We start from the raw sequence: 12104 nt of genomic DNA, 5'->3' as shown, positions 1-12104 counted from the left end.
ACAGGCAGGATGGTTAGAACCAGGTGAGGCTTTCTGCCCTGGCACTGTAAGCTATGGTACCTGCATGCAGAAGCCTCATTTACTTACCTACAAGCATCCTGGCATATCCGTTCCCCATGGTGTGTGTGTGTGTGTGTGTGTGTGTGTGTGTGTGTGTGTGTGTGTGTGCAATGCAGAGGATTTGGCCAAAGTTTGCTTTTTGAGAACAATATATCATCTTCAGCTCACCAAATTTTTACTGAGATTTAGGGTGTGTGTGTGTGTGTGTGTGTGTGTGTGTGTGTGTGTGTGCATGTATGTGCACGCCTTTTCATGAAAAAGTTAAAGCGTTAGCCAGAGCCAGCTGGGAATACTTCGTGACTGAAATGCAAGCAGAGCAGAGTTCACAGAAACCAAAGTCACACTGTAGGAGCAGGAAGTAGGCAAGACTGAGGAGCGGGGCTGTCCAAGTTCTTGACTGGGACAAACACCGAGAAAGACAATTTGTGGGAGAGCACTGTACTGCCTACATGCCCTCAGATGCTTTCAATTCTGTTTTTCTCAAGTACATATGTGTGCAGTGTTTGAGTGTATATGAATGTGTTTGCACACGTGTGCATGTGTGTAGTATATGAGTGTATGAATATGTGTGTACAAGCGTGTGTATGCTAGGTACAGGTTGATTTTGGGTACTGTCTATTGCTCTCTCCCATAACTTTTGAGACAAGGTCTTTCAACGAAGCCAGAGCTCACTGCTGGATAGATTGGCTGTCAGTGTGTCCCTGGGACCCCCTAGTCATCCCACTGTCTTTGCCTCCCAAGGCTGGAATTACAGACACTCCCCTACACTGTGCCCAGCTTTTTATGTGGGTGCTGGGGGACCCGAATTCCAGTCCTCCTGCTTGAGTGACCAACGCTTTACTCGCTGGACCATGTCCCCAGCCTGATTAGTTAGTTCTAAGACACTCTATACGAACTCATCAATGACTCATGAGCCGTGGTCTGGAAACCACAGGGGAGGGGTTGCAGTTCCAAGGTCAGATCCAGGCATGCTGCTTTCTGTGTGGCTTTAGGACACAATAACTTGTAAGGACATTTACCTCTTCCCTTCTGAAGGCGGGCTTGTCATCTTGGGATGTCTGTCTTTGAGCTTGCCCTTTAACTCCCTTTCCTTCTTCCTTTTCCTTTTCAAGAACGGCGAAGGTCACTCATGTAATTAGAAGCCCTGTCTAGCTTGCAAGAGTGAGAGGGTGCTCAGATCACTCTGCGTGAGCTGTGGCCATCTTGGTGACAATCTCAGAGCCCCTGGCGCCAGTGGTACCTGATGCTAGCGGTGACGTGTCCCACCCCACCCTATGTTTTTCCTCCCATGCCTCCCACTGTGCTGGACGCTAGCATGGCATGAAGTTCCAGGCATTTGCATCCTGATCATGACTTCTCTCAATTACAGCCATGTGCATGAGCCCTGGGTACAGAAGCAGGGGTGGAAAACAACTTCAGTGCAGTGCAGTGGCAGAGCTCACTCTGGAGAGCTGAGCGTGCAAGCATTTCTCTTGTCTTTTACAGCCCTTAGAGGGTTTTGTGTTTTTTTTAATGCAGCCTTGCAGATAGAGAAAAAAAAAACACAAAATGTTTGTATTTTACACTTCCTTCCCCTACTGCTATCCCCCATCTTTCCAGAGCCACGTAGCAAACTGCATACTCTTAATTGTCCATCAGCTGTTAACTGGCACTGCCCCAGAGGAATGGCTTTCTGCAAGTCTACATTAAACCCAGGTCTGCATGATGGCATGTCAGGCTTTTGGGGTTGATTTTTATTTTTGTTTTTTTGGGGGTTGGGGAATGTCCAACATTCTCCTTTCTCCCCCTGATTCCAGTCAACTTCAAAGGATTTATATTTCTATTTAAGACTAAACGTTGGAACTTAATTTTCTATTTCAACTCCCCAACCCCTAATTTTAAAATTAAAAATAAAAACTGCCATCAAACACCAGAGCGAGGTGAGAAGTACAGGCCTCTTGCCTCATGCACACCCAGGCTTCCCTGACAGAAAGAGGGAATTCAGATGCAGACGTTCAAACAAGCTGACAGAAATCCACCACATTCAGCATCTTTGGGTTAGTTCATTTTTCTATGACCATAACGCCCAAGCACAGAGCAATTGATTTCTCTCTGGTTGCCCCATTCATTGGGTTGGTTGCATACTTGGCCCAATTGCTTTATGCTTGGGTGTTGCTATGGCCTGAAAAAAAAAATGAATAGTTTGCCAACGGATCAAGCACGTGTGGTGATGTGCACGAGGCCTCAGCCCCCAAGTTGGGTGTGCATTGCATTTCTCATGAGTCACAGGCATCACACAGTAGGTGCACAGTGCTTACTGTACCTGTGTCTTGGGGACCGCTGTCTGCAGTCTGTCGTCTTGTGCCTCCCTTCCAGTCAGCCCTTTCCTGTCAGCTTTCTCCGCTCCCTTCTCCCCCTTGTCCTTTGCTTCCTGCCTCTCACTCCTTTGCTCCTCTAGCTGCCTTTTTTGTCTTTGTTCTTCTATCCTCCTAGCCTTCGCCTCCTCCTCTGCCTTGGCCTTCTTCTCCTCAGCCTCCCTCCTCTCCCTCTCCTCAGCCTCCCTCCTCTCCCTCTCCTCAGCCTCCCTCCTCTCCCTCTCTTCAGCCTCCCTCCTCTCCCTCTCCTCGGCAGCTGCTTTTCGTGCAGCCTCCATTCTTGCCTGTTCCTCCGCCAGCTTTCTGTCCTGCTCAGCTTTGGTTCTTTCTCGTTCTTGTTCTTCTGCTTCCAACCTCAGCCTCTCTGCCTCAGCTCTCTCTCTCTCTTCTGCCTCCATCTTTTTCCGATGGGCTATCCCCTCCGCGTCTTGTTCCCCATCCCCCTCTGCTTTGGACTCTTCTGCGCTAACTTGCCCATTTTCCAATACCATCACCACAGCTTCCTCTTGGGTTTCTGGTGTTTTCTCTTCTACCATCTCCTCTACCTGATTTTCGCCAAGGTTCCCTCCCTTCAGCTTCTCTTCCTCCTCCTCCTCCTCCTTTTCTTCTTTCTTTTTGTCTTCAGCATCCTGATAGCTGTTCTTCTGGTAGGACGTGATGACCACTTCTGTTTCTTCCATCTCATACCGTCCTGAGCGACTCTCTCCTTTTTCTTCCCCCTCTGCTGTCTCATTTTCAGCCGAGTTATTTTGCATCCTTCTGCTTGGGACTGAGAGACTGCCATCGGTTATGGTTGGATCAAACTCCTTCTGACGCTCTAAGGCTTCCTGAAGGCGTTTTTGACGTCTCTCTTCTCGCCTGGCCAGGCGCTCCAGCAAAGCAGCCTCCTCATCACCTTCTACCTGAGCATTTGCAGTGGCTGGCTTAGACTCTTCATCGGGGACACTGTGTGACAGAAGGAATCGTGTTGGTTACTCAAGCATACAGAGGCACCTGAAGCCAGAAAGAGCAGGTGCCAGCAGTATCCAGCTCGCATGCCCCTAGATGTTACCACTCTACGCTTCCAACTGAGTCTATCCAAATCTTTGTTCTTGGTCTTTCTCAGGCCACTGGGTCTCCTCAACTTGCTGTAGGAGCTCTGAGTATCAATATCACTCAACAAAAGCTGAGGAGAATCATCATATAAATACTTTGGCTTCTCCTTGTTTTGAAGGATAATTCAACAGTCATGGCTCTTAATGGAGTTATGTCCCAGAGCTCCACAGTGGCCACTTATGCTGCTGGAAAGCAACTTCTACTTGGTTGCCTTCCTTCCTGTGTCTCACTTACCTAACCCCCAACCGTCGTTTTCTTGAATAACCTTACAAACAGACTATTTGAGATCAAACCTTGATTTTGTAATCTGTGCCATTGTGGATCCCAACTATGACAAGGATCAAATCAGAATAATGAGTGAATTCTGTGAGTGTCATAGTTTCATACGAATGCCACCAAGTTATTCCTAATCTGGATTGGTGGGGCCTGAGGTACTTAGAGGGGAGGAGTGTGGGGAGTGTGGAGAGTCTACGTTAGGCCAACAACCTTCACTTTGGAGACATCTAAATGAGCTCCACAATTCACGGGGTAATGACTGCCAGCCAAGGATGGCATTTCCTACCCTCTGCCCTCCCGCGTACCTCGACAGGACTAGGCAACCAAAGAAATGTCAGAATAAACAATGTGTCCAGGATTAAACAATTGATCAGGTGTGTATTCTCTATGTTTGCCCTCTTTGTTGGTTTGGGGTTGACAGAGTCACGAGGAAAGGACAGAAGATCTCCGAGGCTCACCGAGGAGCCAGTCTGGCTGAATCAGTGGGCTCCAGGTTCAGTGAGAGACCCTGTCTTAAAAAAAGGTGGAGAGGCAGGCATGGTGGCATAGTCCTTTCATCCCAGCACAGAAGGCAGAGGCAGACGGATCTCTGTGAGTTTGAGGCTGGCTTGCTTAACATAGCAAGTTTCAGGGCAGTCAGTGATACACAGTGAAATCGGATCCCCCTCTCTCAAAAAATAATATAATAAAAGTAATAACAATAAAATTAAAATAAGACAGAAAGGACCTTATCCAGTACATAAAAATATTCACAGTGCACTAGTATACTGTGTTAAAATATTAAAATTGTCATAGCAACAATATTACCATAACTAATCTGGGCAATCTAACTCCTTTGTACAGATTTTCAAGAAGAAAGAGCTTTTTCTCCTTTTCTCCAATGGGTAAAGGCTGGCTTAACCCAATGTTTATTTTTTAAAGGAACAAAAAAAGGAAAATCCAAACTATAGCATGTCCATCATCCCAGTCACTCTTCCCCGGTGTTGGACATGGCCCAGACCAAGGGCGTGGCCCCTCCTGGCTGGAATTACCAGTCATGTGATACCAGAACTATGACTGGAGCTAGAAGCATATGCCTCCAAATGTTTAGAAACTCCATCAAATTTCATGCTTCATACCAGACTTGGCTCCTCTGATGTTCAAGTTCACTTGGATTTGGAAAAACACATCTCAGAGTTAACAAGAAGATATAGCAGAGGAAAGCCTGGATTTTAAGCCTTTTTGGCCTCTGGTGCAGGACATTGTCACTGTGAATTAGCCACATATGGATTACATGGCCACAGAAATATCACGAACTGGGAGGTCAATGTAAAAGGTCTGTGCAAAGAACTCTTGGACCAACTGAGTTCTAAGGGTTTGAAAAGGTACTGCAAATTCCAAAGTGCTAGCCAGACAAGGATACTGGTTAAGAAATCAACAGACTCCACTGAACCTTTCTTTGCCCTCATTTATAGATCATGGTTAACAGTCACCAGTAGCTATTAAAGTGCCAGTTAACTGTTCAGCCCCAAGAACTCTTTATACTTGTAGATAGTTAATATGTAGATAATTAATACCTTAATGTATTTTCCTTAAAAACCACTTAATTTTTTATTTTAGTTCTTTGGACACAGGGTCTTGTGTAGTCCAGGGTAACCCTGCTCTCACCAAAAAGCCAAGATTAGCCACAAACTCCTGTTCCTTCTGCTTCAACCTCTCAAATGCTAGGATTAAGGCATGTGCCATCAAGCTTGGCAAAAGAAATGTTAAACTTAGGTAATCTCATATAATAGCTAGTAATAAAATTAAAGCAGAAATGAAATGTAAGTAGAAACAGGGCCTTTGTGTGTGCTGCTGACTTGGTTGTTGAGCCGAGGCTCAAACCCAGGGCCTTATGTGCTAGCATAGCCCTGTTACCCCCGTCCAGAAGCAAGATTTAAGAACACTATCAATCAGTTGTGACTTTTAAAACCATGGTCCAACACTGGGTATAGATTCAGGAAAGGCCTCAGAAATGCCACTTTAAAAATTATTTACTCCTCTCTTCAGTTTGAGATCAGAAAAAGGTCACGCTGCCCCCTTCCTGGGAGACTCAGCCAGAGCACACTTTTCTATGTGCAAGGCATTGAGTGTTTATGCGAACTCTTACCTCCCTGCAGTTGAGCCCTGCTCCTCAAAGGGAGCTGTGGCTGTACTTTTTAAAGTGAAGGAACACACGGTTTGCCAAGTTGGGATTCAAAACCAGGGAGTGGAACCCAGTGATCACAGCTGCCCCTCCCCCACTCTTAGCTACACTTCCTCCCCAGTTAGGGACTAATGACCAATGACCAAGATTTCTATTGTTTGCGTAAACATTACATTTCTTATGAAACTTGTCTCTAATGGTTCAGCATTGGCAAGACCACCCTAGGAAATGGGCTGGGGAGGCCACAGCCCCTTACCTTGAAGATTTTTTTTTTAAATAGGCCCAGTTAATGGAGCTATGAACAGCCTCCTTTTAATATACAATAAATAAGAGAAACAAACCAAAACCACTCACTATGGGTTACATAGTGAGTTTCAGCTTGGGATACCCAGTCAGAAAGCACCTCGGCAAAACCAACCATTAATGGTTTCGTTGGTCTGAGGATGGGATGATCTGCCAGCAAACTCCATCACCAGGGCGATGAAGATACAACCCGGAGAAGCCTCGATGAGAGAAGGACAGTACCTGTTCTGGACATGGGCCTCCACTTGGTCTGTCACCTGTCCCAAGGATTCTTCCTCTTGCTTCTGCCGCAGCCTTTCCTGTCGGGCTCGGCGGCGCCGTTCCCTGGCAGCCTCTTCTTCGTCATCATCATTCCTCTGATAGGCAATTCTGCAACATTAAAAAGACAAGTACCTCAGCATGGCCAGCCGACATGTGTTGTCATCAATGTCCTGGCCAAGCATCCTGGAATGACTGCTAATGGACCACAGTTCTTTCTTTCTTTCTTTCTTTTTTTATTTTTATTTTTAAAGCTTTATTATAAAAAGCTTTGCAAATGAATAAATACATAAATAATATCACACAGGCACAGAATTTAATCAGACCAAACAATCTATACAACCTAATGAACTTATATACAAGTGGTTCTGAACCTTCCTAATGCTGAGATCCTTTGATACAGTTTATCATGTTGTAGTGACCCCCAGTCATAAAATTATTTTTGTGGCTACTCTGTAACTGTAATGTTGCTATTGTTTTTTTTTTTTTTTTATTAACTTGAGTGTTTCTTATTTACATTTCGAGTGTTATTCCCTTTCCCGGTTTCCGGGCAAACATCCCCCTAATCCCTCCCCCTCCTCTTCTTTATGGGTGTTCCCCTCCCCATCCTCCCCCCATTGCCGCCCTCCCCCCAACAATCACGTTCACTGGGGGTTCAGTCTTAGCAGGACCAAGGGCTTCCCCTTCCACTGGTGATCTTACTAGAATATTCATTGCTACCTATGAGGTCAGAGTCCAGGGTCAGTCCATGTATAGTCCTTAGGTAGTGGCTTAGTCCCTGGAAGCTCTGGTTGCTTGGCATTGTTGTTCATAAGGGGTCTCGAGCTCCTTCAAGCTCTTCGAGTTCTTTCTCTGATTCCTTCAACGGTGGTCCCGTTCTCAGTTCAGTGGTTTGCTGCACAGCTCTTTCTTAAAGGGATGGTTCACTTTCTTAAGTTTGGGCACCCAACCAATTCCTTTTCAAACTTTTTTTTTTTGTATTTGAAAAGCATCATCAAATGACCCAGAGGATAATTTACATTGATCAAATAAACCAGAACATCTACACCAAAGCAGGATGCCTTTGGATACTGTAGACTAGCCTATTTGCAATTCTGTACTGAGTTGATTATCACATGCAAGATTTATACATGGAGATAGCAAGTATTGAACCCAAATAATCAAAATATGTATTAAAAAGAATTTGATACATTGCTTGAACTAGACCCAACTCTGACACAAAGACCAGAGAGAATCAAAACCAAGACTCTGGCTCTAATAAGCCAAAGGTGTTCATTAAAAATGAGGACACTAGATATCTTCTTTGGTCAGATTTTGTTTTCCCCTTCAGTTACCTTATGATAGTGTGTGTGTGTGTGTGTGTGTGTGTGTGTGTGTGTGTGTGTGTGCTCGATTGACCACTGATAGGTAGCCTCAAAGTCTTTGCACTGTGGAAGAGTGTCAGCTAACTCAAAGGTTCTATACTGCTCACTGAAACATGTATTAGTAGGCCAACACTCATATGCTGTGCTGTGTGTGTGTGTGTGTGTGTGTGTGTGTACACTTGCATGTGTATGTGCATTTGCATGTGAATGTGTGCATATGCCTATGAAGGCTCTGAGGCTGATGTTAGGAGTCTTCCTAGAAGGCTTTTAACCTGATTCATTGAAGCAGGGTCTCTTAGTTAAACCTAAAATTTGCTTATATGACCACCTAGCCATCTTGCTTCAGGCTGGAATTACAAGAGAGCCACTATGCCCGCTTACATTTATGTAGGATTTGAACCCCAGTCCTCCTCCTTATGTGGTAGGGGCTTTAACCACTGGAGCAATCTCCCCAACCCAAAGCAAGAAATGCCTCTAAGTGGACACAAACTTTTAAAATGTATGCAGCTACAAAAAAAATAAATTTCAAATTAAAGAAAACAAAATACCAGAGCCATAGGCATACAGTCCATCACATGTGAGTAATGGCAGCTTGCTCATCTTAGAGTCACAAGCGAGGCTTGCATTAGCTTAGATCCAGTACCTTTATCTGTGTTGTCTTTTTCTTCAGTAATACTATTGAGTATTACTGAATTATATTTTGAATTATACTATTGAATATCATTGAGTGATAGTATTTAGTAGCACTATTCTAAAGGTTGGTTCATTTGCTTTTTTTTTTAAAGATTTATTTATTTTATGTATACAAGTACACTGTAGCTGTCTTCAGACCAGAAGAGGGCATCGGATCCCTTTACAGATGGTTGTGAGCCACCATGTGGTTTCTGGGAATCGAACTCAGGACCTCTGGAAGAGCAGTCAGTGCTCTTAACCGCTGAGCCATCTCTCCAGCCCTCATTTGCTTTTTGTTACTTGAGAAATTCTGACTCTATGCTCACTAAACTCTGCTACTGTGTCAAATGTCAATATAAACAAAGTGTCATATGTGAGCATGTGTGTTCTATCTATATAACTATTACATATTTTATTAAACCGAGTGGTAATTTTCCACAAATATGGAGGGAAGAGTAGCTTGATAGCATTAACGTATGCCTAAATTAAGTCAGAAAACTTGGTTCTCAGAAGGGATCTCTTAGGATTATTTGGCCCTTTGATCAATCTGTCATAAGTTCCTGTGGCCCTAAGTCTGTGGCAATCACATAGACATGCTGGCTGTGTCCCCCTACAGCACAGTAATGGGCGCCATCATCTGTTCATTGTTGGAGAAGCTCATCTAAGGAGCAGCCTTGTAAGGAAACATGAGTTCAATTCTAGACGTGTTGAACGTGAGGTGACAACATGACACCATACAAATGTTCCTTTCTAATTCAATTATGGTGTCATCAGCAGGAGAGAGCCCTTCCCAGTGGTTTGGCTTCAACCTTTGAATTCTTGGCCTAATATTTCTTTGGCTTATTTCTCAGTAGATCACTCTAACCACAGCAGAGGGAACAAGTCCTTAAAAACTGCCTCTCAAGCTAAGCAAACAGGAATTCTTTATTTGGTCTCCCCGTCTCAAGATCAGCTGTGAAAGCACATCCATTTTGTAGCCTTCTTCTTCTTCTAAGACAAGCAAGAAATGTGAAAGGTACATATGGGGTAGCCCATGCTAAACACAAAACTCTCACTCTTGTGTTTTAGTCAATGTTTCTCCGTATATATGAGATGTCACCATCTTTCTCCTTCCACCTACTCTGAGAGTTTCATGTGTTGCTGACTTTGTTTAGCTGGGAGATAAACTAGTTTTGCTACCATGGCTGGGTCACAACCAGCCTTCCTTCCTCTTGGATTTCTTCCTGGAAGAGCAACCTGAGAAAATGTCATCTCTAATGTCTCTTCTGATTCTTCTTGCTTTCTGTAACTTAAAAATCTAAGGGCAACCCACTAGCTGCTAGTAACCCCTCTTCTAGGATAGATACAGTTGCTAGAGGTTGCTTGGGAATGGTCTTTTACTGTTATTAACAAAACAAGGAGTTAAAGTTGTTTAGCAAATTAAAACAACAATAAAGGCACCACCATCATGGTGTCATGCTATTCCCAATCCTAATGGCCCAGACTCTGGATGAAGAGCATTATCAGTACGGCAAGATTTACACTTGGTAAATCACTTGCCATACAACTGTGAGCACTGGCCTTACAGTCCTCAGCACCATGTAAATGCTGGGTGGATGTGGGGGCCTTTAACCCTTCTGCACAGGAGGCAGGAACAGGGGGACACTCAGAGCAAGCTTAACTAGGCCAGCTTAATCAGTGAGCTCTGTGTTCAACTGAGAGAACTGAGAAGATGCTGACCATCAAAACCTTGGTTGCCTTGTACATGTGCATTTCCTGTACACTCGTGAACACATGCAGAGGCACACACATACCACACATACATACATACATACATACACACACACACACACACTCACGTGAACACAGTCAGAGCTATACCACATACACTCCACATACATACACACATGAGCATACTCAGAACCACACCACACACATACCACACACATACATACATGAACACAGTCAGAACCACACCATACACACACACACACACACACACACACACACACACACACACACACACACGAAACCAAAAGAGAACATATCAGTTGGCTTTATAAGTAAGACTGTGTAAATGACAAACTCTTCAACTGGGAGACTCCTGCACTGGCCCTCAGAGAGCCAAACAATTGATGACTTTTAAAAAAGCAGTGGATCCTTTGTACATCCACCATGGATTTAGATTTTCTTTTCTCTTTTTTGTTTGTTTTTTGAGACAGGGTCTCACTATGTAGGTCTGGCTGTATTGGAACTCACTCTGTACACCAGGCTGGCCTCAAACTCATAGAGATCCACTTGCCTCTGCCTCCTGAGTGCTGGGATTAAAAGTGTGTGCCACTATGCCCAGCTAGGGTTTATTTTTTCTTACTAAAACACAAAACAAAACAAAACAAAAAACTGGTGGTTTGCTGTTCTGATTCTGAAAGCAATGGACTCTTGTTATGTTTTAAGACTAGACAATTACCTAATGTATAAAGACAAAGGTAAATTAGCTGCTTAGAAGCATACCAACTAACTCTGACATGATGCACGTTAGATATGTGTTTTAATTTTCAATAAAGTGGGGTCATACTATGTGTATTATTTCATAAACAGTTTCTTTTTTCTTTTTAAATATAGCCAGCAAGTGGTTTTTTTTTAAGATTTATTTATTTTATTTATATGAGTACACTGTAGCTGTTCTCAGACACACCAGAAGAGGGCATCAGCTCTCATTACATATGGTTGTGAGCCACCATGTGGTTGCTGGGATTTGAACTCAACCTCTGGAGGAGCAGTCAGTGCTCTTAACCGCTGAGCCATCTCTCCATCCCCCAGTTTCTTTAATTAAACTTATTCATGACTATATTTTAACACATCAACAAACTATGTCAGTGGAAACAGTATTTTATATCTACGTACACCAGATGGTAATTATGCAGATATATTATAATCTCATATCCCACTGGATATTAAACATGTTTTCCCAGCTTTATGTCCCTATAAGGAGTCGTGCAAGGACTTCAAGAGTTCTCAAAGCTACCAGTTCTGCTTATGAAGTTGAGGATGCTTTCTTCGGAGGCTGTAGATGCACTGGTCATCTGGCCTTCAGAAAGGTGACAACAATTCCCGCGATATGTTGGCACACCCACTTCGCCATCACACAGAATGCATCCAAAAAGACAGACAGTTGTAGGATCCTTACTGTATCACTACAGCAGCAGCCATGGTCTGCATTAAAGGCAATGCTAGCATCTCTAATTTTCCACACTCCGGCCTTAACCTCGTTTGAAATGCTGCTGACTAACAAGATTCCTGTCTAACCAGAAGTCTAGAGATGCGTAACAACCCATTTTGGCCTCCATGAAATTTCAGCAGATTCCAGTATTAACCAATCCGTGTGTGCCCACGGCACACCAAAAAGCCACCTTTCCCAGACCACTTAGGAGTCATATGGGATTCTGTGGTCCTCTGAACCAACTGAGAAGGACTCAGCTACGTTTCATACAGTTTTAATCAAATGTATTCCATTGTGATTTAAAAAATAGGTAGTGTCCAAGTCTACTAAGCAACTCTTTATTAAATAAAACAACTGGA

The 12104-nt window shown here is 43.8% G+C and overlaps 1 protein-coding gene across 17 annotated transcripts in view; it reads right to left on the bottom strand.

Moving 5' to 3' along the window:
• Positions 1-12104, bottom strand: part of Cald1 (caldesmon 1) — a 180870-nt gene that overhangs the window by 30081 nt on the left and 138685 nt on the right. For 8 of the 17 annotated variants that reach the window (XM_087656178.1, XM_087656180.1, NM_001398578.1 and 5 more), the window contains 2 exon segments: positions 6475-6621; positions 2960-3359 (listed from right to left, as the gene is read on the bottom strand). In XM_087656178.1, the coding sequence (XP_087512304.1) occupies positions 2960-3359; positions 6475-6621 (547 nt within the window). 17 annotated transcript variants of the gene reach the window in all.

Source organism: Rattus norvegicus, chromosome 4 (genome assembly GCF_021556685.1).
Source record: "Rattus norvegicus strain SHRSP/BbbUtx chromosome 4, alternate assembly SHRSP_T2T, whole genome shotgun sequence".
NCBI lineage: Eukaryota > Metazoa > Chordata > Mammalia > Rodentia > Muridae > Rattus > Rattus norvegicus.
The sequence above is the reverse complement of the archived record's forward strand: the minus strand, read 5'-3'. Positions and strand labels throughout refer to the sequence as shown.